The following is a 23129-nucleotide window of genomic DNA, read 5'->3' as shown; positions in this document are numbered from 1 at the left end:
CAGGTGAGTAGCCTGCTGATGCCCAGTATAGCCTTCTAGCCTTTGGGTGTTACTCACCCCAGGATGGGCCTCTCTCTGCCATGGATGTAAGGTGGCCTCTGGATCTCTGGCCCCTACCTTCCCAGAATGGAGAAGCGCAGCTGTTGGAAATGCTCTGCTCCGCCCTTGCACGCACAGTATCCTGCCAGATGTTCTCTGTTGTGTTTTGAAGTTCCCCTGGGATTAGCTCTCACCAGAGTGAGAGGAGGATAAAGGCGGGGAGGCTTAAACACTCAGCTGTCTGCTACTGTTCTGCCCAGGTACCGATTGCCTGCTTAAGGGATGGCCTAGGTTGCCCAAGGTCTCTGCTGTCATTAGCAGTGCAGCTGAGTTAAAGGCCTCCTTACTCTGAACTTGCCCTGCACATCCATGCTTTCCTCTGGTTCTCTTATTTCTTCTCTTTTGTAATGGAGAGAAGGGGACCACTGGTATACTGTGCATCATCCGCACCCTCCACACTTCCAAGCATCCATGGATTATTTTTCTCTTTAGTCATGTGAGTTTAATTGACAAGAACTCTCCCTGCTTGCTTTTTTATTTTTTATAGCAGCCCTGCTCTTTCTTTGTGAATTTATGAATGTGACAACATTCCAGATCCATTGGAGAAGAACGCACTGAGAATTTTACTTTGTTTTCTGTGTTCATGTTGTGTTTTCTGGGGATAGTCCTTGTGTTTGCGAATTGTTGTGTCTTTTTTTTTATGCTGAAGTTTTCCTGGGACATTTGGCAGTTCTTTCTGGTCCATGCCTAGCATAGCTAAGCATCTGATTTAAGCTGTCATGTCTGCCCATGGTTGGCTGTTCCAGTTGGGAGGCTTTGCCTTCACTAGCTGGAGGAGGAAAAGGGCACAGCCTGGGTTTAGAGACCAGTTCCTTAATGAGCATGTTTGTTACAATCATGCTTGCTTCTTCTGTCCCTGATCATTGTTCTGCCTCGGAGGTCAGAATTGAAAAATCAATCTAATCTACAGACCAGTGCCATATTCAAGAGCACAGAGATGATCCAATTGACTAACCTTAAAAAAAAGAGCCATTGAATTCATTCACAGCCAGCCTTTCTCATGGGCCTCCTCTAGGCAGCTATGCCTGAGCTTAGAGTGGTGGAAAGGCCTGCCAGGAAAGCCCACCTGCTCCTCCCTCACCCCCTTTCACCCAACAGGCTTGCAGGCTGCCACTCTGTCTTACCCTCCTCCCCTGTAGATAAATCAGTCCCTGTTCTCATCTGCTGTGCAGTTGCTTCCATTGCTGCCTTGCATTAAGCTTTTTCACCTCTTCCTGCATTTTCATGGAATTTCAGGAGAATCGAAACATCCTAACCCAGAAATCCTTCTCCACTCTTCCATATCATTTTTTTTCTAAGTCAAGTGTTATTGTCTATGGCTGTCATTTAACAGAACTTAACTGGAGTATTGTAGTCATTTTGTGTCCAATGGTCTAGGAAACAATATTCACCACATAAAACAGTAGGAATCTATAGTTAAGACTTACCTGTCTACTCCATGTTTCCTGACTTGACCTTGAAGAAAATAAAAATGTTAGTGATGGGGTATGAAGTACTTGGAAAGAATGGCCCCATTCTTCTCTATTCTTTATTTTCCAGCATGGTTTGAATGACTTGTATTCTTTTCTTTGGTGTTTCAGTGGGGAATTGTTATTTAAAAATCTGTGAAAACTTCTGGTGCTAATAGTCTGCATTTGATATCTATGTGCCACAAACACATTATTCTCCAGACAGGCATTGAGGATAAAATGGAAAACTTCTGTGATGTTTTCATAATGCCAGGTTTCATGGTATATTTTTCTACAGTGCTATTATAGTAGACCTGAAGCTAGTTTTTCAAGTGAAGGAATGTAGTGTGAAGATAAAGAGGAGAATTGGTAGTATTCTTTTACCACAGCTTGGTAATCAATGATAGAACACTGTTAGAGCAGGACATTCTTAAACTGATTTGTGAGTGACCAGTTGCAGAGTTGAGAATCTTGAACTAGGATCATGTGGCAATTCTATTTCAGTTTTATAAATAAATTTCCACATGGAAATTTATTCTGGCTTTGTGATTCTTTGTCAGGTGAGTGGACGCTGCTCCACATATATATATAGAAGTCAAGGCTCTGACTGGGACTAAAAACGTGGTGTGTTAAGTCACTCAGCATGCCAGTGCAGAGAAACCCTCGAGGCTCCTGGAAGATGTTGGTCACTGCGATACTCGAGGCTAATTTTCACATCCTGCTTGCAATGGTCTCCTGTCAGCATGGTGCTGCAGGGCCCTGTCAGAGCTCTGCTGCTGTGTGACCAGGCCAGAGACAAGATAATTTGTTCAGTCAAACTAGTTGGCTCTAATCTGGTTCAGGCTTTGTAGAAACTCCTCTGACATGAACACCAGTGAAGTTTACTTTATCGTGATTTGTGTTTTGGATTAGCAGGCTGGAAGGAGCATGAATGCAGCCTGGACTGGTCAGCCCGGACTCTAGGTTAGCCTAATTCTGAGCAGCCTGGACTTTGGGTCAATTCAAAGCAGGGTCAGGCATTGCTGTTACTATTTCACATGTAATATCTCATTTAAGCCTCACATCAACCCTGTGAGGCCAATGTGGCCACAAATTATAGATAGAAGTGAGGAAACCGAGGCCCAGAGAAAGTGAGTCAACTGGTTAAGGTGGCAGGCAGTGAAGCTGTGGTTTGTACCAAACTAGAGCCTATATCTTTATAGAAACAATTTTGTTTACAATTTTATGACTACGTTATTTCCATATAAACCTAATAAGTGGTCTTGAATAACAAGTTGCATCCTATTCATTAATTGAAAGACCTAGACTCAAACACTTCACTGAACCCACGTAGCCTGTTCATGTTGTGGGAAAGATATAAATCACATTTCTATTGAAAGTATTTGACTCACGAGGCATCATGCTTGCTAGGCAGATATTGCTGTATGAGCCTTGCCTGCAGTCCTGACTTTGCCCTTTTATTACTCTGAAGATAATGGCTTCTTTCAATGTTCATGCCTTCTAATCTGATTTTGGAATACTTGCCCTGCTCTCTGCTTTTCCTAGCTTGAAAGACAGCTGCCTCTTTTTGCACTATGCTAACCCTTCATCCCCACCCAAGACCAGCTGGTAAAGGTCCGGGTGAATAGATGTGGCTGCCTGGGGAGCCTCGCCTCTTGGGTATCATCAACTCTGGAGAAGTGGATGTTGTCACTACCTTTCCTTGACCTCAGTTGCATGATATGTGTGTTCCAGTAGGATCCCACCATGGCAATTCCACAGCATGGTCAGAGCTAAGACTGGAAGCTTGTCACTCTGGTGGAGTCATGGTCTTCTCGATCTTCCAGGAGCAGATCTCAGCACCATCAGGGGGGAAAGTGCTGGGGCTGAGTACAGGAGCAATCAGAGGCAAAGATGCTGGGAGTTAGCAGAGGAGAAGGTGCTAGGACTGAGTACAGGAGCCATCAAGGAGGTGAAGGTGCTGGGGCTCAATAGAGGAAGTTGGTGGATTTCATCAACACCAATTGGAAGACTGGATGACCTTTCAGGGAAACTGATACGTCCACAGTGCTACCATCACCCCAGAACTGGGCTCACTAACATGGCTCCACATCACCTTCGCTTAGGTCCCCAAGATGCCATCTGTGAGGAAGGTCACATGGTGGAGAGAGGAAGAGGAGCAGAGGTCAAGGACAGGTGCCTACTCTGAATCTGTGCACAAAGCCCTGGGCTGGACTTGAGGTTGGGGGCTCAGAATTCCCATTTTATTTATTTTCAGAATGTTTTCTGGGGTGTGGGGTAAGCCCCGGCTGTGTTTGTAGAAAAGGCATGAGTTAAATTTTCCTTATTTTTAAATCAAGATGGAATGAGGACCAGAGGGAGGGAGAGCCACAGGCTGCCTCCCACCTGGCCTCCCAAGGAGTCAGAAATTCTCAACCGAGACCCAGCCTCTCTTCCCATCATTGTGGAGGCAGAGTTTATCAAGATAAGGCAGGACACATTTTATTTAACAGTTCATTAGCTAGACTTATGTAAGTTTCCTACAATGGGCATGCAATAGTTTTATGGTATTAATTATTAGTTAAGAAACATGTAATGAGTGCTATAAAACAAGCCCACACACGGTTCAAAGCCTAATGTGGGCCTCCAGTTTACAGACTCTAGTGCATTGATAAAATTTCCTAGGACTTGTGTGCCAAAACATGTTGGACCATAGAAGAAGAGACGAAGAGACTGTGACACTAACAGCCAGGATTCCCAGGATCCCCAGCCTGCAGGATGGACAAGGCGCACTGGAGACTGAGTGTCTGAAGGCAAAACCTCACCAGTGGCATGTCCAGGCCCATTCCTGAGCTACAGCAGACCCCAAGGTTCTCACAGAGCAATGTTGCCTTCAACCAGGTGGGTCAGGCACTCAGTATGCTTGTGATCACAGAGCCTAAAACTATTTGTACTAATTCTGTTCAGGAAGAAAGGCACAGTGACACTAAGTGGACCAGTCAAATTTCATTCTACTGCTATTTAATATTCTAAGCTCTAAATGCTTAGAGAATAAGATAACTAGGACACACTGCCGCCAGGACAATCGGATACCTTTTCACTCTTTTCCATTGTCAAGCCACCGCTGCCAGTTCTGCTTCTAATCTAACCTAGATTTTGTGTCCAACACAGCCTGGACAGAAAGAGTTGAGAGTCTATAGATCTATGTTCCCAAAGGCCACCCAGAACATGGGGGTTTCAAGAGAACTCAGAAATGGAGGTATCAAGAGAACCAGAGCAGCAATCTCTGTAGATGAAGGGGAAGTTAGCCTTTGGTCTACCGTCTCTTATTTATAACTATGTTCTTAATGGTCAGCCATGCAGTCCACTGTCTCTGTGTCGGGGTAGAGAAGTCCAGGGTGGGCTGGGAAGGTGGCTCAGTGGTAGAGCACTTGCCTTGCATGCTCAAGGCCCTGGGTTCGATTCCTCAGCACCACATAAGCAAAAAGAAAAAAGCCTGAAGTGGTGCTGTGGCTCAAGTGGTAGAGCGCTAGCCTTGAGCTGAAGAGCTGAGGGACAGCGCCCAGGCCCAGAGTTCAGGCCCCACGACTGAAAAAAAAAAAAAAAAAAAAAAAAAGAGAGGTCCAGGGTTTGGTTTGTTGTTCAGCTCTCTGGCCACGTGGTTTTCTGCCCCGCCAGTGCCTTTCTCTTAATGATGCTTCCCGATCAGAGGGGACTCATTTTACTTTGCCTCATTATTTTCCTGCCTGGTTTTCTGCCCTCCAAAGCTACATTTTTCCTTCCATTACACATAATTGGGAAAATGTACTCACTTGTGCATACCACTAATCTTCCTGTGGTTTTGTAGCCTGACCTCTGGTCAACCTTTAACTTATAGGACTTCTTAAAGGTATGCCTTGCTTTAAACTTACTAAAAGACATGCAAAGACACCGTACTTCTTCTGGAGTCCCAGGAGAAAATGACATATTCAAAATGTAACCATCCTGGGTTTTTTTGTGTGTGTGCCAGTCTGGGGCTTGAACTCAGGGCCTGGGCACTGTCCCTGGGCTTCTTTGGCTCAAGGATACCACCTGAGCCACAGCACCTCTTCTGGCTTTTTCTATTTATGTAGTGCTGAAGAATTGAACCCAGGGCTTCATGCACGCTAGACAAGCATTCTACCACTAAGCCACATTTCCAGCCACCATCCACTGCCATTTATGCCACATGTGTTTGTTTATATCAGATTCCATGCAGTGGATTGTTTACTTGACTTTCAGAAATGAAAGAGGAAATTCACATTTCTCACTGATACTAGTCATACACAAGGCCCACGGGCATCTCTGTGACAGCAATTTCCCCCTGTCAAGCCACAGGGCACTTTGTGGATACCATGTAAATGTGTGAATGGTGTACCTACTATGTGCAGAGTACAGGGTTGGCTGTGGTAACTGGCATCCAGGGCCAGGATTTTTGGTAGGATAAGCATAGGGCTTCATAAGGATATTTGTGGGGCATAAAGTTTCATCGGGTAAGCAATGCAAGTTGTGGAGACCACATAGCAAGTGGCAGTAAGTGCACATCCAGGTCCCTTGATGCTCATCTTCTATTCCTCTCAGCTTGTCCTAACCCATCTATTTCTGCAACAACTATAATAATAAATCATCCACATTTGTCCGTGGCTTGCAGGTGTCCTTCTAGCACAAGGCCTTTTCTACAGTCTGGATTCAGCGTTCAAATCTTGAGGCAGATTTACAACATCTGCAGCCTTCTTATGTAAGGTACTTAAATGTGTAGTAAAATGTTCAAGGAAACCTAGATGATTCTTCACAGTCATAAAGCAAATGGGAGGGCATATTGTAAGAAAAACACAAACTGAACTTGCCTCCTCATTAGGTCAAGGGTTTACTTGACTTTATTAAAGTAGATAAATGTAGATAAATGCAATACTTTGGAAGGGCCATGGATAGGACTGGCAGTGAGAAAGTCTTGGGCCTGATTTAGGTTCTGTCTCTTGATAACAGAGAGAATGTGAACAACGAATCACCTAATTTCTCTCCATTTCACATTTCAGAAAGGAAATTGCATTTGTTTACTGTGATATGTCAAAAAGTTGTTGTGATAATCCATATAAAATAAGATTTAATAACTACCATTTGGGGCCTGGAGTGTAGCTCAGTGGCAAAGCACTTGCCTAGCATAGGGGGTGGGGAGTATGATTCAGAAGGCAGGTAGCATCATTATAGCAAGCTTGCAGATAAACTCTTGGGTATCATTTGGCTCTCTTTTTATGAATCCCTAACTGTTAACTAATTTTCTTCATGGATCTTTATGCAATGCTCCTTTTCTAATGACTTTACTTTCCCTAGCCAGGATCAAAGTACAAAGACATGTGCAGAGTCAGGTGCCTTAGTGGTCCTTTGAGGGCTGCAGCTGGCTGCAGTGTTTCTGACACATAGCCTCATGTACCCCTTTTCCTGCAGAAAATGAGGGAATCAGCGTTTTCCTTTCTATAGCCTCAGATCCCTTCTCTATGGCCTCCCTTCTTCCTCCACTGCTCCTGTATAAAACCTAGCAATAAAAGGTTATAATGACAGATGTGAAGTTGAGAAGATAAATCTTAGTCTTCATTATTAATGTTGTTTATTTATTTATTTATTTTTGGTCTGAATCTGAGGTTTCTCTTTGTAGGTTATCTTCTGGAAATGACAGCAGGAAAGAATTTAGTAAGACTGGAGGAGTGAGAGGCAAGACTTTCCTCGTGACTGGAAGAGGGTTGCGGGACACATTCAGAGGAGAGGGGGTGAGAGGTGTCACCAGCTTCCTGGGGACGCAGTATGACATAACAGCCCCCCCCTCTGCTGACCAGGCTGAGATCCACAGATGCAGGTCAAGGGGCACACTGTCCCCGGGCAACTCAACAAAAAAGGAAATCAAGGTAAGAGTCATAATCACTATTTGTGAGGCCAGAGCAGTGAAGTGTAATCGTGTTTTTATTTTCTGGAATGATGCAAGTGGCACATATCTCATTCTTTAGGATACTTGAACTTCTTGTAGAAGGAGGCATGACTTACCTGTGAAGTTCAGACTGCACCTGATTGGGGGAGGGTTGTGGAGAAGGGGGATTAAACTCCTAACAACTCTTTTATTTTTATTTCAAACTTCTTAAACAGGAGTATGTATGTATACATTCATGTATCTAAATACATATATATATATACATATACATATATATATACATATACACACATATATATGTGTGTGGTGTGTGTGTGTGTGTGTGTGTGTGTGTGTGTGTGTATTTCTTCTCCTGTCTTCTAAGAGGAAAACTGAAAAGAAGAAGGAAATTGGGAGTAAGGAAGAAAACTACTAGAAGCCTTGGCTACTGTTGGAGATTGAATGCTCTTGATTTTATTCCCATCAATGAAACCGTAAATAATAGCAGGCCTATAGATTTGAAAGCACATAATTACTTATTGTGATGAAATTAGGAAATAACCCAAATCTTTAATTCCACTATTTGAAAGACACTGCTTCCTATTTTTGGTTAGGTCAAGAGCTTCTAACTAGACATGCTGGGCTATTCTGTAAATTGTTCAATGGAGTGACCAGAAAAACAAAAATTGGAGCCATATGGAAACTTATCGCACATACTAAATTGTGGGTAACAGTGTTAACAGCATCTTGATTTGTGGCTGCAAGTAATAAATGAATTATATTAATTTTGTAGCTACAAGCTAATTTCTCCAGAATTACTTTTTAATAACCAGCATCATGTTCGCTGGTAAGATTTAAATACATTTAGGAACAAATTTGTAGACTTTTAAGTAATGCTAGATTATCATTTGGAAAGCTTAAGAGTTCATTTACCATCTCCCTTAGCTCCAGATGTTTAGAGAAGAAATGCCTTTGCTCAGACCAGGAGCCTTAGCTGGTAGCGAATGGGCATGTTACGCCAGGGGACAGTCATGGTCCTCACATGGCCAGGGGAGCGTGGAATGTTCAAGAACTTTCCCCCATATTTTCTAGGTGATTTGTCTTTATTATATAACTTACCATTTTCTCTCCCCTGCTGGGTGGAAAATAATCACAATTTAATTTCGATGCAAAACCTAGCATGCTGAGGCTCTGTTTCAGGCAAAGGATTTCATGTGGAAGTGAGGAGCCTGGAAAGTAGAAATGGGGTTTTCACACCCCAGCAGGTCAGCCACAGGCCTCCATCTTCTGACAGAGTCAATCTCAGTATTCACCCCTCATGGCCTCCATCTCCTAATGGGGCCAGTCTCTGTGTGCATTCCTTAGCCACTGGGAGTGTTATGTCAGGAAGAACACATGAGGCTCTTGTGCTCTTGTGGTTTCTTAAGGGACAGATTCTGGGATGCAGATGTTGTAGGGGGAAATCTCAGGGGAAAGGTCCATCCATGCATCCATCCATCCATCCATCCATCCATCCATCCATCCATCCATCCAACAGAGGCATGTCCTCAGAAAGAGTCCTGTTCCCCACTCTCCTCTCTCCCTGCTTGATATGTGATTGTCCCCTTTTCATGATTCCATCCATGATGAGGTCACCACCATACACAGGACACACAGGGCTGCCCTGATTGAGACTTTCAGCCTCTCTGTGCTGCTGGAATTGGATTCTTGGAGTGCAGTATGAAATCAGGGGGTCATTAATTGTTTCAGTACTTTTTCTTTCTCCTTCATGAGACACAGACTCACCTCTATATTTGAGATGCAAGGAGCTGGGCGATGTCATCCAAGTCCAATGACCAGATTCCCCCATCTTTTAAGCACTACATCACAGTGGACCTCTGATACCAGGACACAACAGATCTAGAACCACAAATAATAAAATGTTTGTACTACTCTGGAGATATCCTCTATTTTCTCTCCCTTATCTGGAAATCAAAGCCCTGGAGTTGTCACTTGTTGTGGTCCATTTTTTTTTATTGCTATTACAGAAAATCTGGGGCTGGATCACTTCTAGAGATGTGTTTATCTCACTGTTCTGGAGGATGGAAGTCCATGCTTGGGCAGCTGCCTGTGAGGGCCATGATGGAAGGCAGGAGGACACACAGGTTTACTGGAAGAGAACCTGAGGGGCTGGGCTTGCTTCACTAGTCCTTCTCAAGGTAACTCATCTAGTCTCTCAGAAAGAGCAGCATTACCCAACTTCTCTAGCCATAAAAGAAATGCAAATCAAAACAACCTTGAGATTCCACCTCACCCCAGTTACAAAACCAATAACAACAGATGGAATTCTATGCCTCCATCAGAAAGAATGATACCTCCCCCTTTGTTAAATGGACAGACTTGGAAAAAATTATATTAAGTGAAGTAAGCCAGGCCCAAAGAAACATAGGTCCCATAGTTTCCCTTATTTGCAATAGCTAGTATATGTCTAGGACAAGCAAAAAGATAAAAAGCTATGTATATATGACCATATAAGATGATGTTAAGTGAAATGAACCCCAAGATAGGGACACAATGGTTTTTTCTTTCTTGCTATTATTTTTCATGTATTTATAATGTACTATGTGATTTTCTTTTGTTTCTTTTGTATGTTCTTCCCCCATGGTATAACCCCTGTTTTCACTGTATTTGCTTCCAGTGCCCTGCATCTTATATAAACATTTTTCTAATTTGGGGAGGGGAAGGGAAATAACAAAATGCTGAAATAAGGATACAGGTTGACCCATTGTAACAATGAGACGTACAAGACCCTACCTTGAAAATGAACTTTACAACTTCAGGGGGTGGGGGAGGGAAGAGTTGGGGAGGTGAGGAGGGAAGGGATGGTAGGGGAAAAACAAAGGAGGAGGTAACAATGTTTGACAGGAAATGTACTCATTACCTTACTCACGTAACTGTAACCCCTCTGTATGGTACTTTGACAATAAAAACATTTTTTAAAAAGAAAGAGCAGCATTAACCTTCACCTAAATGACTCTCCACAGTCCCAAACCCCGCTCTGCCACAATGATGGTCAAACCTCAACAGGATTTTGGGAGGGGTTGGACCACGCTCCTACCTTGGTGCTGCTCACCCTAGGACTCCGGCGGGGGTCTGGAGGGCATTGGGGCTTCAGAGCTTCACTTGCAGTGGGCCAAGGGGAGAGGATGTACTTGGGGTTCCCCAGGGTCAGTGCTTGGCCTTGCTCCTCTTTCTTTGCAGACCCTGTCTACAACTAAAGCCCTCTTGAGCTGTCAACAGTCACCGTTCTGTTGACTTTTTACATATTTTTCAATAAGGTCCAAACAAAGGTCCTTGCTTTTCTGCCTTTGTCTGTCTTCCCACTGATCTTCCCTTCCTCTGCTGCTCTTCTCCTATCTACCCTGTCCCTCTGTTCTCTTTCATTCCAACAACTTTTCAATTTGCTCTAGGTTAAGCTGGGAGCTCTCACTGTACCACTCTGGTGACTGCTTCTGAAATGTGAATCTGTTGCCACCCTTAAATGTAGGGGCTCTGCCACAGTTCCCCTGGGCCCTGCCAGACTTTCTGAGTACTGTGAGGCTGTGTGACTTTACTAAGGCATTGTATATTCTCTCATGATCCTTCATGAGTGCTCATTTCTTTCTCTCTCTCTCTCTTTATTCCTTCCCTCCCTCCTTCCCTCCTTTCCTCCCTCCCTCCCTCCCTCCTTCCTCTCCCTTCCTTCCTTCCTTCCTTCCTTCCTTCCTTCCTTCCTTCCTTCCTTCTTTTCTTTCTGTCTTTCTTTCCCTCTTTTTCTTTGTCAGTAATGGGGTTTGAACTCAGGGCCTGGGTGTTGTTCCTGAGCTCTTTTGCTAAAGGTTAGCACTCTACTACTTTGAGCCATAGCACCACTTCTGGTTTTCTGGTAGTTAACTGGAAATTAGTGTCTCATGGACTTTCCTGACTGGGTTGGCTTTGCACTAAGATCCTCAGATCTCAGCCTCCTGAGTAGCTAGGATTATAGGTGTGAGCCACTAACACCTGGCAAATGTTCATTTCTTAGTGTTGTAGCTTCATATAGAATATCTCTTGCACACCCATGTTGCTCAAGAATTACTCCTTGGCTCATGGTACCCTTGGTTGGCATTAAGAAGTAGAGAATCATAGGGGATCAATCGAAGGAGGTTGCCCTTTAATAGAATTATGGTTCCCTATTCTCCTCCTCATTTTCCTATCTTCTTTTCCTTCTCTTACTTCTTCTTCTTCTTCTTCTTCTTCTTCTTCTTCTTCTTCTTCTTCTTCTTCTTCTTCTTCTTCTTCTTCTTCTTCTTCTTCTTTTCTTCCTCCTCCTCCTCCTCCTCCTCCTCCTCCTCCTCCTCCTCCTCCTCCTCCTCCTCCTCCTCCTCCTCCTCCTCCTCCTCTTCTTCTTCTTCTTCTTCTTCTTCTTCTTCTTCTTCTTCTTCTTCTTCTTCTTCTTCTTCTTCTTCTTCTTCTTCTTCTTCTTCTTCTTCTTCTTCTTTTCCTCCTTCTTTTCATGGCCCAAAGGTACACAGTACTATTTGTAATATATTACCATCAGGATGCATTTCTGCAGGTCCTAAGCACTGAAGTACTGAAACCTCCAAGTGTAAACCAAACTAACCCTTTTCTCTTTATTAGGTAATTTATCTCAGGTGTAAGTTACAACAACAGGAAGCTGAGTGACATGTTGGTGTGCAACATTTCTGTTGTTGGCATTCAGCTTCCTACACAGACTGTGTAATGGGGAAGCGGAGTGATGGTTGAGGATCCTGAGAACTGCTGTTCCAACAAACATATCCCTAGGAGATTGCATGCCTGGGAAAGCTTGGGAGTCCTACTGAATGGGACGGTGTCAGATTCCTGCAAGCTGGTCTGGGGAGGGGTGTCACTCAAGCTGTGTTTTCCTTGATCCCCATACATTAGACTTCATAAAGTGTCTTGTGCTCCTCCTCTCCTTCCTACTGCTCACAGCATCTCTGTTCTTCACCATCTTCCTGTAGAGCTCTTAGCTATACAACAATACCCTGGCCAAAGTCTGAGAGGGAAAAGGAAGGTGCTTGACTTGATGTCCAAGAAGTTCCAGTGCCACTGCAAAAGTATTCTCTGGAAACTGGCTGGTGATTCAGTGTGGACTTCCCCATGGTGAGCCCTCACCTTAGCTGTGATGGGATCTCACACAAACTGCACTTGAGCTCAGAAATGTGCACCAGGTATTGCAAACACGACAGAGGGGCCTTTCTCACCTGTCCTTGCTAGATCAGAGGCTCTCCAGCTTCCTGACATCTGACACTGGATTATACACATCACTCTGTATGTGTGTGTAAACAATCCATTTCAGACGAACCAGACTTTTACTATGTAGAAGCTCTTATTTCATACTGTTGTAAAATATACCAATAAAGGCTATATTATAAATGTAACTTGCACTTCATCTAGATCTTACAGGAATGAGTGAGGGTGTACCACACCAGCTCACTGGCCTCATTGATAGCATGCATACTTAAACCTGAATGCAGGCTAAGTGGCTTTCAGCCACAATCTCACTTCATCTTCACAAATCCCAGTGACATCTGTGCCTTATTCTCACTTCAGAGGTGACGAGTCTGCACTTTGCTGTGGGGGCTCAGCATCAACCCTTATTGGCAGTGATAAGTTGGCCTGTTTTGCCTATGCATCGAGACCTGAACTTAGATCCCAACCCCAAGCCCAAATCAAGAGCTGTGTACGTGCACTGCATGCACTTTGGAGAGCAGAGAGGATTAATTACTGACCTGGTTGTCAAACTGAATGTAATCTAATCAGTGCAGTATATCACATAGCAATGTATAACCAACTAAGATATCAAAAATCATATTACCTAGGTAGGAAAAAGTGAGTGGACCACAATAGAACTGGGTTTTCGGGGCAGGATGAAGTCTTCACAGCACTCAGGGGTCTGGGGGCTTCACACAGAAGTCCATGTGACTTTAAGATTCAGATCCCTGGATCCTGTCCTTTTTATGACCCTATGTTGGCATAGGAGCTAGAATAAATACTAAAACATTTGCAATCTCAGTTTATTGGCTGAGCTAGAAGAAGGACCAAAGGGACAAAAGATCACCTGATAAAGCTATAGCTACACTCTGGATCTGGTTGATACTAAAGAAAAAGCATGAGAGCCCAGAAGGGCTTTGGATGCAGAAAGTGTTTTGTCATCATTCCTTCTCCAGGTAGCAAAGGAAGCCTTATATTCATGTCTGACTCTTTGCACTGATTAGAGATCCTACTAAATATTTAACATGAAGGGACAGGTTAGAGACTCTCTTTCTTATACACATCTCTGGGAAGCTTTGTTATAAATGTGGATTTCCATCGAGAGACTCATTAAGAAATAAGGTTCCTGTGGAAGAGGGAGGCTGCCTTGTACCCCCTACCCAGGGGAGAAATGCAACGGGGCAAGCTCAAAACAGGAAAAACATTGAAGTGCTGTGGTTGAAACAGGAGGCTAATTTGAGCTCAGCTCCCATTGGGTGGAGTGGCCAAGCACCAGAGAGCCAGGTGGTTCAAGCAAGAGATCCTGAGTATCGGGAGTGAATCCTCTGCCCTCTCTACAAAATGAAGATACATGTCCTTCCTGGATGAGAGAGGGTGAGGAAGGGTAAACGAGGGTGAGGAAGGAAGAAGGTCGGTGAGGGAAGATGCTGGGGAGAAGTGGTAGGTCCAGGTGGGGGAGGAGGATTTGACTGGACTGGATGGTGGGGTACAGGCATAGCTAGAGCCTGCACCAACATCTGATTTTTCCTTTCTTACTGCAGGACTGCTTTTATTCCTGGTGGCAATAAACTCCGGGAAGTAGGATGTATGTCCCAATTAAAAGGATGTATTTCCCAGATTTCCCCAAATCTGAGGTGTTCAGCAGAATCTAGTAGAAATCATTGCACTGGGTTCTCTAGAGGAGTTTGATTAAGTGGCTGGATTCCCTTTTGCCATCTTCATTCTTTTTTTTTTTGCCATCTTCATTCTTACTTTCCCCTCCTCTTCCTCTTCCTCTTCCTGCTCCTCCTCCCCTTGTAAGGCTGTATTTGAGATCGAATCTTAGGCTTCTTATGTGCTTGGCACATACTCTACCATTTGAGCCATGCTGCATCCTTTTATTTCTTAGTTTATTTTTCTGGTTTTATGTGTTTTTTTTTTCCTGGACCAGATTGAAACTATGATCCTCCTAGCTCTACCTCCCAAATACCTGGGATTACAGGCACGAACCACCATGCCCACCCCTTTCTTAAATGGGGCTGTGAAAGCAATGACTAGAGACCTACTAGCTGGCTATTTTGGGTCTTGAAGTGACTTTGAAAATGGAGGCCTATGCCAGGTATAATACAGACACATCAAAAGAGAAAATGTGTATGGGAGGGGTGAGGAAAAAGGGGGGGGGAAGAGAGAGAGATCCATAAAACGTGAAAGAACAAATAGAGAAGAAAGCACATACTTGAAAGAAGGTAAATACAGACTGGGAAACCCAGCTTAAAACCAAAGATGTTTAGTTTACTTCCAAGTCAGTAATTAATAGAAGTTCAGAAGAAATGCTGGTAGGGAAAGGGAAAGGCAAGAATCCCACCCAGGTCAACCCAAGACAAGCCTGCCTGGCCCACATGGGGACGTCCTTGTGTGAGTGAACAAGTCTTACCATTTCCCAGGCTACAGTGGGTGGTGACAGACACTAACATAGGGGTCTGCCCATCACGCTGGGCTCATGGGAAGGGGGTTATCTGTCCAGCAGGCTGCCCTAACACACTGTAGGGACAGGGCAACACCAGTCAGTCACTACAACAGGGACCATACCTTGAACTTGCGCTTCCAATCACTCAGAGAGCTTCCTGTTCTCTAGGGTGTGTGCCCCAAACCTCACTCTTTAGCTGCAATTTCTCATGAATAGGGCTGTGAGGTGAGGGGCAGCTCCTGCATGGTTAGATTCTTTCCTGTGTTCCCTGCCCACTCGCCTACCTGGCAGAAGGGAGGAAGAGAAAGATTTCCTTCCATGGCAGTCTTTTCCCAGTGAGGATTTGTGGCCCTGGGAAGACGATTCCAGAAGCCAAAGGATAAGACTCTTGAGTATCCATGGGGGCACCTGCAGCCGGATGGGCTCAAGGGGACCACACCCTGCACCCTGCAGCAGGGCTGATGGAGTCCAAAGAGCCACAACCAGTACCCTGCACCTTGCTGCCAGGATGAGGACCAGGAGGGGACCTCACCCTGAATCCTGCATTCCTCCAGGACTGGGGGCCATACCTGTCTCCTGCAGAGCGGGTAGGGACCAGGGGGCCACATGCACGTGCTAGGGACTAAAGGGGACCTGCTAAAAAGAAGCAACAAAACAAACTTCTTCTGCTCCCAGATTCTTCCTCTCTGTCTTGTTGGCTCACAATGGGGACCCTGACCACGTGGGTGATGGCCACGTTGGAGCTCCTAATGTTTGAGGTGCCTTAAGGAGTTCAGGCCACTCCGGATGGGCCCAAGGAGCCTGGGCTTTGTGGGCCTATGGAGGCGGTGGTGATAAATGGGGGCCCAGAGCCACCACTCCTTGGCCCAGACGACCAGAGGGACTGGCTGCTGTCTATTTTGTTACCATCTCTACCCGGAGGGCCCAGTCCCCTCCTGGAACAGGGACCACCGCAGCAGTGCTGGGGGCTGAGTCCCTCCTGGAGCCAAGACCGAATCAGTGCTAATTTGCATACCATCAGAGCCCAGCCCGCCCCTGACCTGCTGGCCTGGGGATCTCGGGTCAGGCAGGAGAAGGGGCGGGGCACCCAGGGCACCGCTGCTGGAAGGAGATGCTAAGGCAGATTGAGTTGGAGCTGCTAAAGCCGTCCCCTTCTTCCCTGCCTGTGCTGCCAGAGCCTGGGGCCCTGATGCTGCGGGGCTTTGCCGGTCCCGACAGTCTGGCAACGGGGTCCCTGGACTTGGAGATCAAGATTGGTGAGGGCGGCGGAGCCGGGCCGCGGGCGGGACTCGTGCATGTGCGGCCGGAGTCCATGGCATCCGCGGGATCACGGCCACCTGCACCCCCTCGCCCGGCTCCGCCGCCCGCGGGGCGCGCAATAGCAGCTTTGGCTCGGTACCCGGTCCGCGCGTCCCGCCATGGCCACTGCCACAGGCGCCGGCGTGCGCCCTGGGCCTCTGCCAGCCGCTCCCCTCCCCGACTCCTGCCAGGGGTCCTAGCCACCTGAGGCCACGGGGCCGGCTCTAAGAAGGCAAGCTCTCAAGCCCCGTAGACTTAAGTTTGGGGTGATCTTTTGTTACCGAAACTTTTAATCCCAGAATTTAGCCTTTAATCGGCCAGACATTTAAACGGTGCGGAGGAAAAAAAAAAGCCTTCCCTTTTGAACACCCACTGTGATGTTTGCTGGAAATTTGCCACCGAATTTAGGCCGGAGTTGAAGGTTACCAGGATTTATCATTGTTTCCCCAAGACGTTTAACCCTCCTGGGCTCCATGCTTTCATTTAAGATACTCCAGAAAGGAAAGTCTTGTCAGCGCTCTGGCCATTTTGTTTAAGAAATTTGTTTTGAGCTCAGTACGGTTTTGTAATCCAGAAGTATTTCTGAAATGGGGAGGATGTGGCAGACGTGTCCCAGAAAATAATAAGTATCATGCAAAATCACCACGGCTAGTAGGTGGCTGTTACAAGGGGAAATATCTATGTTTAATTGCTTTAAAAATAGGGGGTAGAAAAACCAGTTACCTACTGTGCTAACAAACCTGTAAGGATAATTTCTGAACACTTCAAGTGCAGAAAAATCATTTTCTGTAGGATGTAAATAATTGTTCCAAAATTAGGGTACCACCTCCCCAGCATCACATTGCCCCCTTCTACAGATACTGAAGAGGGATACTTATCCATAGGGTACATTTCATCTCATCCCTAACAGACAGAAAATTACATCACTTAAAGTCTTGCTGTAAATGTCCAAAGCCATTGTTAGCTCAGTGAAAGTCTCCATATTTTACTGTGTCCATTTTCAGAGATACATAATATATAATGCCTAATAATCATCAACACATCGTTTGACTCATCTGATTTTAATATCATGCATTTTTATAATGACTGTACAACCGGAAAAGACAGGCTCCGTGCGTGTCTTCATTCAGTACTATTTTCTCAGACACCTTGTTCAAACAAATTAAGTAAATCTAAGAGAAAATAAAGCAAGAAAAAAAAATCCTGTCAGTAGAAACAGAATCACAGTGGTTTACAGACAAAAGGAAAGGAATAGAAGTTCTCATAGGAAAAGAGATATTTTTTTTTATTACATAGAAAATTCTCACGGCAGTTGGAGCACACTTGAAAAACTAGTGAACACCTTAAACAGAGTTGTGCCAATTACTCAGCCCACGGGCATCTGCCTCGTCTTAATTAGACGAGGGGCGGGGGGGGGGGTGAATGACCACCGTTTATTTTCATTTTCCTCATTAATTATGAAAAACTGCATTTAATTCATCCTGCATGGTGAGAGACTGGCTGCGCAGATGTAGCTCGTAGGGGAAGGGGTTGTCAGCGGGCAACCTGAACACGGCGCCCTGCCCCAGAGGGCCCCTGGGCGGCACTGCGCAGTAATGCATGCTATAATTGTAATTTTTGCCATAGTCCAAGGGCTCTTCTTGCTTCAGGGAAAAGATCCCATTATAGTTAATTGGGGGAGGACTTAAGGGCCCTTCAAACTGAGGGCTGGCACACTCGGGGGAAGCGCTCTCGTAGAAGGACTCGTACGCACTGCAGTAATTGTAGGGTTTCATGGACTTGGCATTCTCCAGCGTCCCGTGCCCCGTGGGGGTGGCCAGCTCGGGGCTGTGGTAAGGAGGGTAGAAGGTGGAGTAGGGAGGCCTGGTGGGGTGCGCAGCCTCGCCCCCCTGCCCCATCAGGAAACTCCGGGCGTTGAGCTGCAGGCAGCCGGCCACCAAGTTTGTAGTCGGCTGGGAGAGACCCTTGCACAAGTTCTGAACGAACGTGAGCAGGTCTGGCCTCTTGCCGATCCTCAGGATCTCAGAAAGTGCCCAGATGTAGTTTTTGGCCAGTCGTAAAGTCTCTATTTTGGATAGTTTTTGGGTTTTGGAATAACAGGGGACCACTTTTCGCAAATTGTCCAGAGCATCGTTGAGGCCGTGCATCCGATTCCGCTCTCGGGCGTTGGCTTCCTGCCTCCTGAACTTGACCCTTTCCAGCCTAAGCTTCGAGGTCTTTTTTTTCCTGAGACCCCTCCTTCGGGGCAGCCCGTTTTCATCTTCCTCTTCTCGATCGTCCTCCTCTTCTTCCTTCTCAGTTTCTTCTCCTGGGGCTCTTTTGAGGCTCTTGCCTCGAAGGACAACTGGTTTGGAAAAGCTTTCCGGTTTCTTGATTTGCTTCTGGTCCTCGCATTCTCTAGAAAACTTTCTGCACATCTGGGATTCTGGCATTACAACAGACTCATCAAACGGTAGTGTTAACATGGTTCTCTAATTTTAAATTACCTGAAAAAATGCCAGCACAATATTTAAAGTGTTTTCATTTTTCAAGTTTATATACTTCAGACACACTTGATAACTTAATCTTAAGACTCAAAAGCACATGAGAAAGACTGATATCAAGACGAATACCTTTTTGCATTAAATAAAATTTTTTGAGTCTGTGCAGACTAATGGTTGAAAAAAATAAATAAAACACCCCCAAACAAAAAACACTGATGCATGCAATAGAATTGATTTACACAGGCAAATTACCAAAAACCAAGAAGTCAGAACGCATTCATTCAGCAGCATCTCCCTCCCCATTTCCCTGGGATTTTAAACTGGATTTTAATGTAGGAAAAGGATTGTGGAATTCAAGCAAATGAAAACCATGCTATAGCAATGCAAAATTTCATTAATTCCAGCTCACCCGAGAGCAAAACAGCAGAGAAAACAGTTTTTAAAATGAAAAGTACTATCTCTGCATTAACTGACAAATTTGTGAGATTTTTCTTAGAAAAAAAATCCCCTGTTTGCAATGATCATATCATTCAAGTGTGAATTTAAGTAAATGGCTGTTAGAGTATACAAATTTAAAGAAAAGAGTAATTGGATCATTTTAGAACATTTCTTTCTGATCAGTAAAAGAATTATGCAAAAGAACACTATTTTCCTTGCCTTTGAAAAGAAAAGGGGATTAGACAAATTTGTAAAAAGAAAAGAGCCAGTTTCCATAAACAAATGAAAATAAAAAACACTGGAAAATTTTAAAACAAAAACATGACCTTAAGATTATTTTGAATGTAATTGTTTACTGTTGTTCGGATCATCCTGGACAAAAACCCTACTCTCATAGTGGTTTTTTGTTGTTGTTGTTCGATGAGCCACAGAAGTGTCCCTCTAGCTAAGAGCCCACAGGAATGGTCCAAGAATTCTCACTGCAATTGTGCGCGTGTGTTTAGAATCCAAATGAAAGGGGAAGAAGAGAATTTAAGTTTCAATTGCATTTTTGTTTTTTTGTGGGATAAAGCAGCAAGGATTTTCATCTAGAGTCTTCCAACAAACAAGCATGCTAAAGCAGAGACTTTTCAATGTAACAATTAATCTGTAGCCCCCTATACACACACACACACACACACACACACACACACACACACACACACACACATACACACAAACTCTTAGTAATGTCCACATACTGGCAGTCCTACATAATAGCAGTGAAAGTATGTGATAATTATATCATAAGAACAAGATAGGATAAGAAGTTATAGATGGCAAAGAGCATATAAATACTCCAAGACAGTGACACTGTATCTTTAAATACTTGCATGCAAAGCCAGCAGCAATTGAAGTATATCTTTATTTATATTACCTTAGGTTTTAATTTCATTCAATAATCAGTTTTCATTTTGGGTCTTCCAAATCTTTTCAGGCTGAGTGTTGCATCGTCTCCAGGAGCCTCTAGATCTGTGTATATCTGCACTATCTCATTGATCTCTAAAAAGTGACATTGATACCAACTGCCAGAGCTGGTACTCATGCCATCTGCTAGTGACGTCACAGGGCAGAGAGAGCCATGTGATCCTCTCTTGGGACCTTCATTCTGCACTGATCATCTGGCATCCCTGTAAGTGGGTACCAGCATCCATGCATCAACACAGGAGGTTAGCCGGGTAGGGAGGGACCGCACCAGCCCTCCGCCTGCAGTAGTGTGTTCCTCTCTCCCTGGCGATCTGGAGAAAGAGCTGTGTTGTTAGTGCTTTGCTCACTTTCGCCCTGCCAACGGTGCCACTGCTAGGGAGTCGTTAATATTCCATTCATTTGCAAGGTGGGCTTTTGTGTGAGCCAGATTTTTGTTGTTGGGGATGGTGTTGTTTTGTGAGGATCACCATCTCCTTTGTGCACCTGGGCACCAGGGCACCTGGGCACCAGGGAATGAGAGCCTTGGCAAGGAGCTGGGCAGACACTGGGCTTGGGTGCTGAACCAAACTGAGACGAGCAGCAGAGAGCAGGGTCGGCACAGGCTCTTTATTTCTTTGTTTGTTTCATGGTGTATGTGTGTGTGTGTGTGTGTGTGTGTGTGTGTGTGTTTGTGTGTGTGTGTGTGTGTCTGTGTGTCTGTGTGTGTCTGTGTGTGTCTGTATCTGTGTCTGTGTTAGTGTATCTCTGTCTGTACATGTGTGTGTGAGTTCTTTATCGCATGTAAGACTTCTGTGCTCCTTCGGAATTTGGAATAAAAGAATAGTTTCTCTGTCTATCTGTAGTCTGTGAAAAGCATCCTCAAATGTTCCCCTTCCTACATTTGCTGTTATCTTCCCACAACTTTTTTTTGGAGATTGGATAAAATAGACAGATGATAGATAGCTAGACAGACACATACATACATACATAACAAAGTAAATACATAGATAATGCATAGCTACATGAACACAGGCACATACAGACCGGTGCAGACACAACTCAGCCACACTTGGACTCTCCACTAGTTATGAACTTCACATTTTACTCCTTCTTTATCCTCTTTCTCCAATCATTAACGTGCCTGCTCCTTCTCATTCCATTTCAAGCACAATAAACATAAAAATGATCACTTAGGGTTGTTTTATTTTCCACTCAGCATTCTTTGGAGGAATTTTATCACAGATTAGCATTCTCACGTTTTGGAGTTTTCAGATTTATTATTTATTTATTTATTGGTCTTTGTCCTTTTAAAAAAACCTCCTATTTTTGTTTTTTTTCTAGACTGTCATCAATTTAATTATCATCTTGTTTCTATATACATGTCCAATTGTTTTCCCCTATTAGGTGTGGTCCCCTCTTTTGGGTTCTTTTCGATAACAGCTGGGAGGTGTTTCTACTTTGCAGTACAAAGCTCACACAGTCTGCCTAACAAGCTGGACCCTGAAGCCAAGAAACTGCACCATCTCTTCTCTCCTCTCCTACCCCTTCCTATCAACATGCATTTCATTTCGGGAATGTACCCAAGGTAAAAAGTGAACTTCAAAGTAAAGTTTAAAAACAAACAAACAAACACAAGCTTTGTTGTTTGATGCCTGCCTGTGTAATCTTCTCTAGCATGAGTATGCTTTTGGTATTAGTGTAATCTCTAACCCTGTGAGCCCCCCTTACAAATCCCACTGCAGGAAGGCCTGGGTTCTGCTGCTCTGCTGCACGTGGGGCTCACATTGGCACAAAATATAGTGCAGTTCCTCTACCTGACATTCTCACCCTCCTCAAAAAGTCACCCGACTTCTCCTAGACAATTCTAGGAAAGATGAGGGAGCTGGCAACAAGAATCATGCGAGGCAAAAGTGGACAATTTTCTCTCCTAATCAACAATAAAAACAGTAAGAGTAAGACTCTAAATTTGTAAGTTAAAATGAGTAAATTGACTTTCTCATGTTTTAGAATAGAAGCAAATATAATAAAGTCATCTGAAAATTGGTAGCTTAAGTTATCGTTGCTCTTGAGTGGCAATTTCATGGAACATTTGGAATCAAAACCTAACCCCATTTTATGTATTAGCACAAAGAATTTCCCTAGTGGGGTCAAAGGCAGGATTTTGTTTGTCTTTGTATGTGGTTTAATTTTTAAATGCAAGGGAGCACAAATATCAAAGTGAGCCCAGGCAGGCTGGGGTGTCTCAGGTTGGGTGTAGGATGCCATATTGCAATCTTCAAAAGCATTTTATCAAAAGCATCACATACAGGAAAAGCCAAGGAATGAGCAGCATGGCAAACTAGTGGTGTGCCTCGTCAAAAAGATCCATTTTATATTTTAGCAAAATGTGCAGAAAAACAAGAGATGGAGACAGAGACAGAGAGACAGAGAGAAAGCTCACTGGTGAAAACATTTGGGCTGTGCTCTTCCTGCTTTTGATAATGAAAGGAAATCCTTAATAGTGATGGGTGGGGGGTAATCAGTGTTATTATCAGATTTTCTGATTAGTAATTGGTTATTTATATGTCTTAGTCACTGTTTTTCCTCCAAAATTAAAAAAAAAAGTAAGTAGAACAAGAAGTTGCTATGTACGGATTTAACAAGATTTAGGATTTAGTGTATCTGTACAATCATTTTTCAAAAGAAATTTCTCTGTGCCTTTTTACTAGGGTTCCAGATATGTAAATGTGCATGCATTCGTACGCATTGGTACGCGGCACACAATGAACTGTCGCTGGTGCTCTGCTCTGCTGAGGAACCAAGTGAGAACAGAACTCCAGACA

General features: G+C 44.3%; 1 protein-coding gene across 2 annotated transcripts; it reads right to left on the bottom strand.

Moving 5' to 3' along the window:
• Nucleotides 1-17486: 17486 nt before the first annotated feature.
• Neurod6 (neuronal differentiation 6) lies at nt 17487-20575 on the bottom strand. 2 transcript variants are annotated; one of them, XM_070014274.1, is made up of 2 exons: nt 20279-20575; nt 17487-18927 (listed from the first exon to the last, which is right to left on the bottom strand). In XM_070014274.1, the coding sequence occupies exon 2, from the start codon at nt 18904-18906 to the stop codon at nt 17893-17895; it is 1014 nt and encodes a 337-aa protein (XP_069870375.1). In that variant the 5' UTR covers nt 18907-18927; nt 20279-20575; the 3' UTR covers nt 17487-17892. The 2 variants fall into 2 exon arrangements, with proteins under 2 accessions (XP_069870375.1, XP_069870376.1); XM_070014275.1 differs by having other exon boundaries at nt 17487-18866; nt 20279-20469.
• Between the last annotated feature and the right edge of the window lie 2554 nt (nt 20576-23129).

Source organism: Dipodomys merriami, unplaced genomic scaffold (genome assembly GCF_024711535.1).
Source record: "Dipodomys merriami isolate MVZ:Mamm:240054 unplaced genomic scaffold, mDipMer1.0.p SCAF_94, whole genome shotgun sequence".
Taxonomy (NCBI): Eukaryota; Metazoa; Chordata; class Mammalia; order Rodentia; family Heteromyidae; genus Dipodomys; species Dipodomys merriami.
The sequence above is the reverse complement of the archived record's forward strand: the minus strand, read 5'-3'. Positions and strand labels throughout refer to the sequence as shown.

What these genes read in the sequence shown, in the direction of transcription:
- Neurod6 (XM_070014274.1), bottom strand. Translation starts at nt 18,906, where the DNA reads ATGTTAACACTACCGTTTGATGAGTCTGTTGTAATGCCAGAATCCCAG.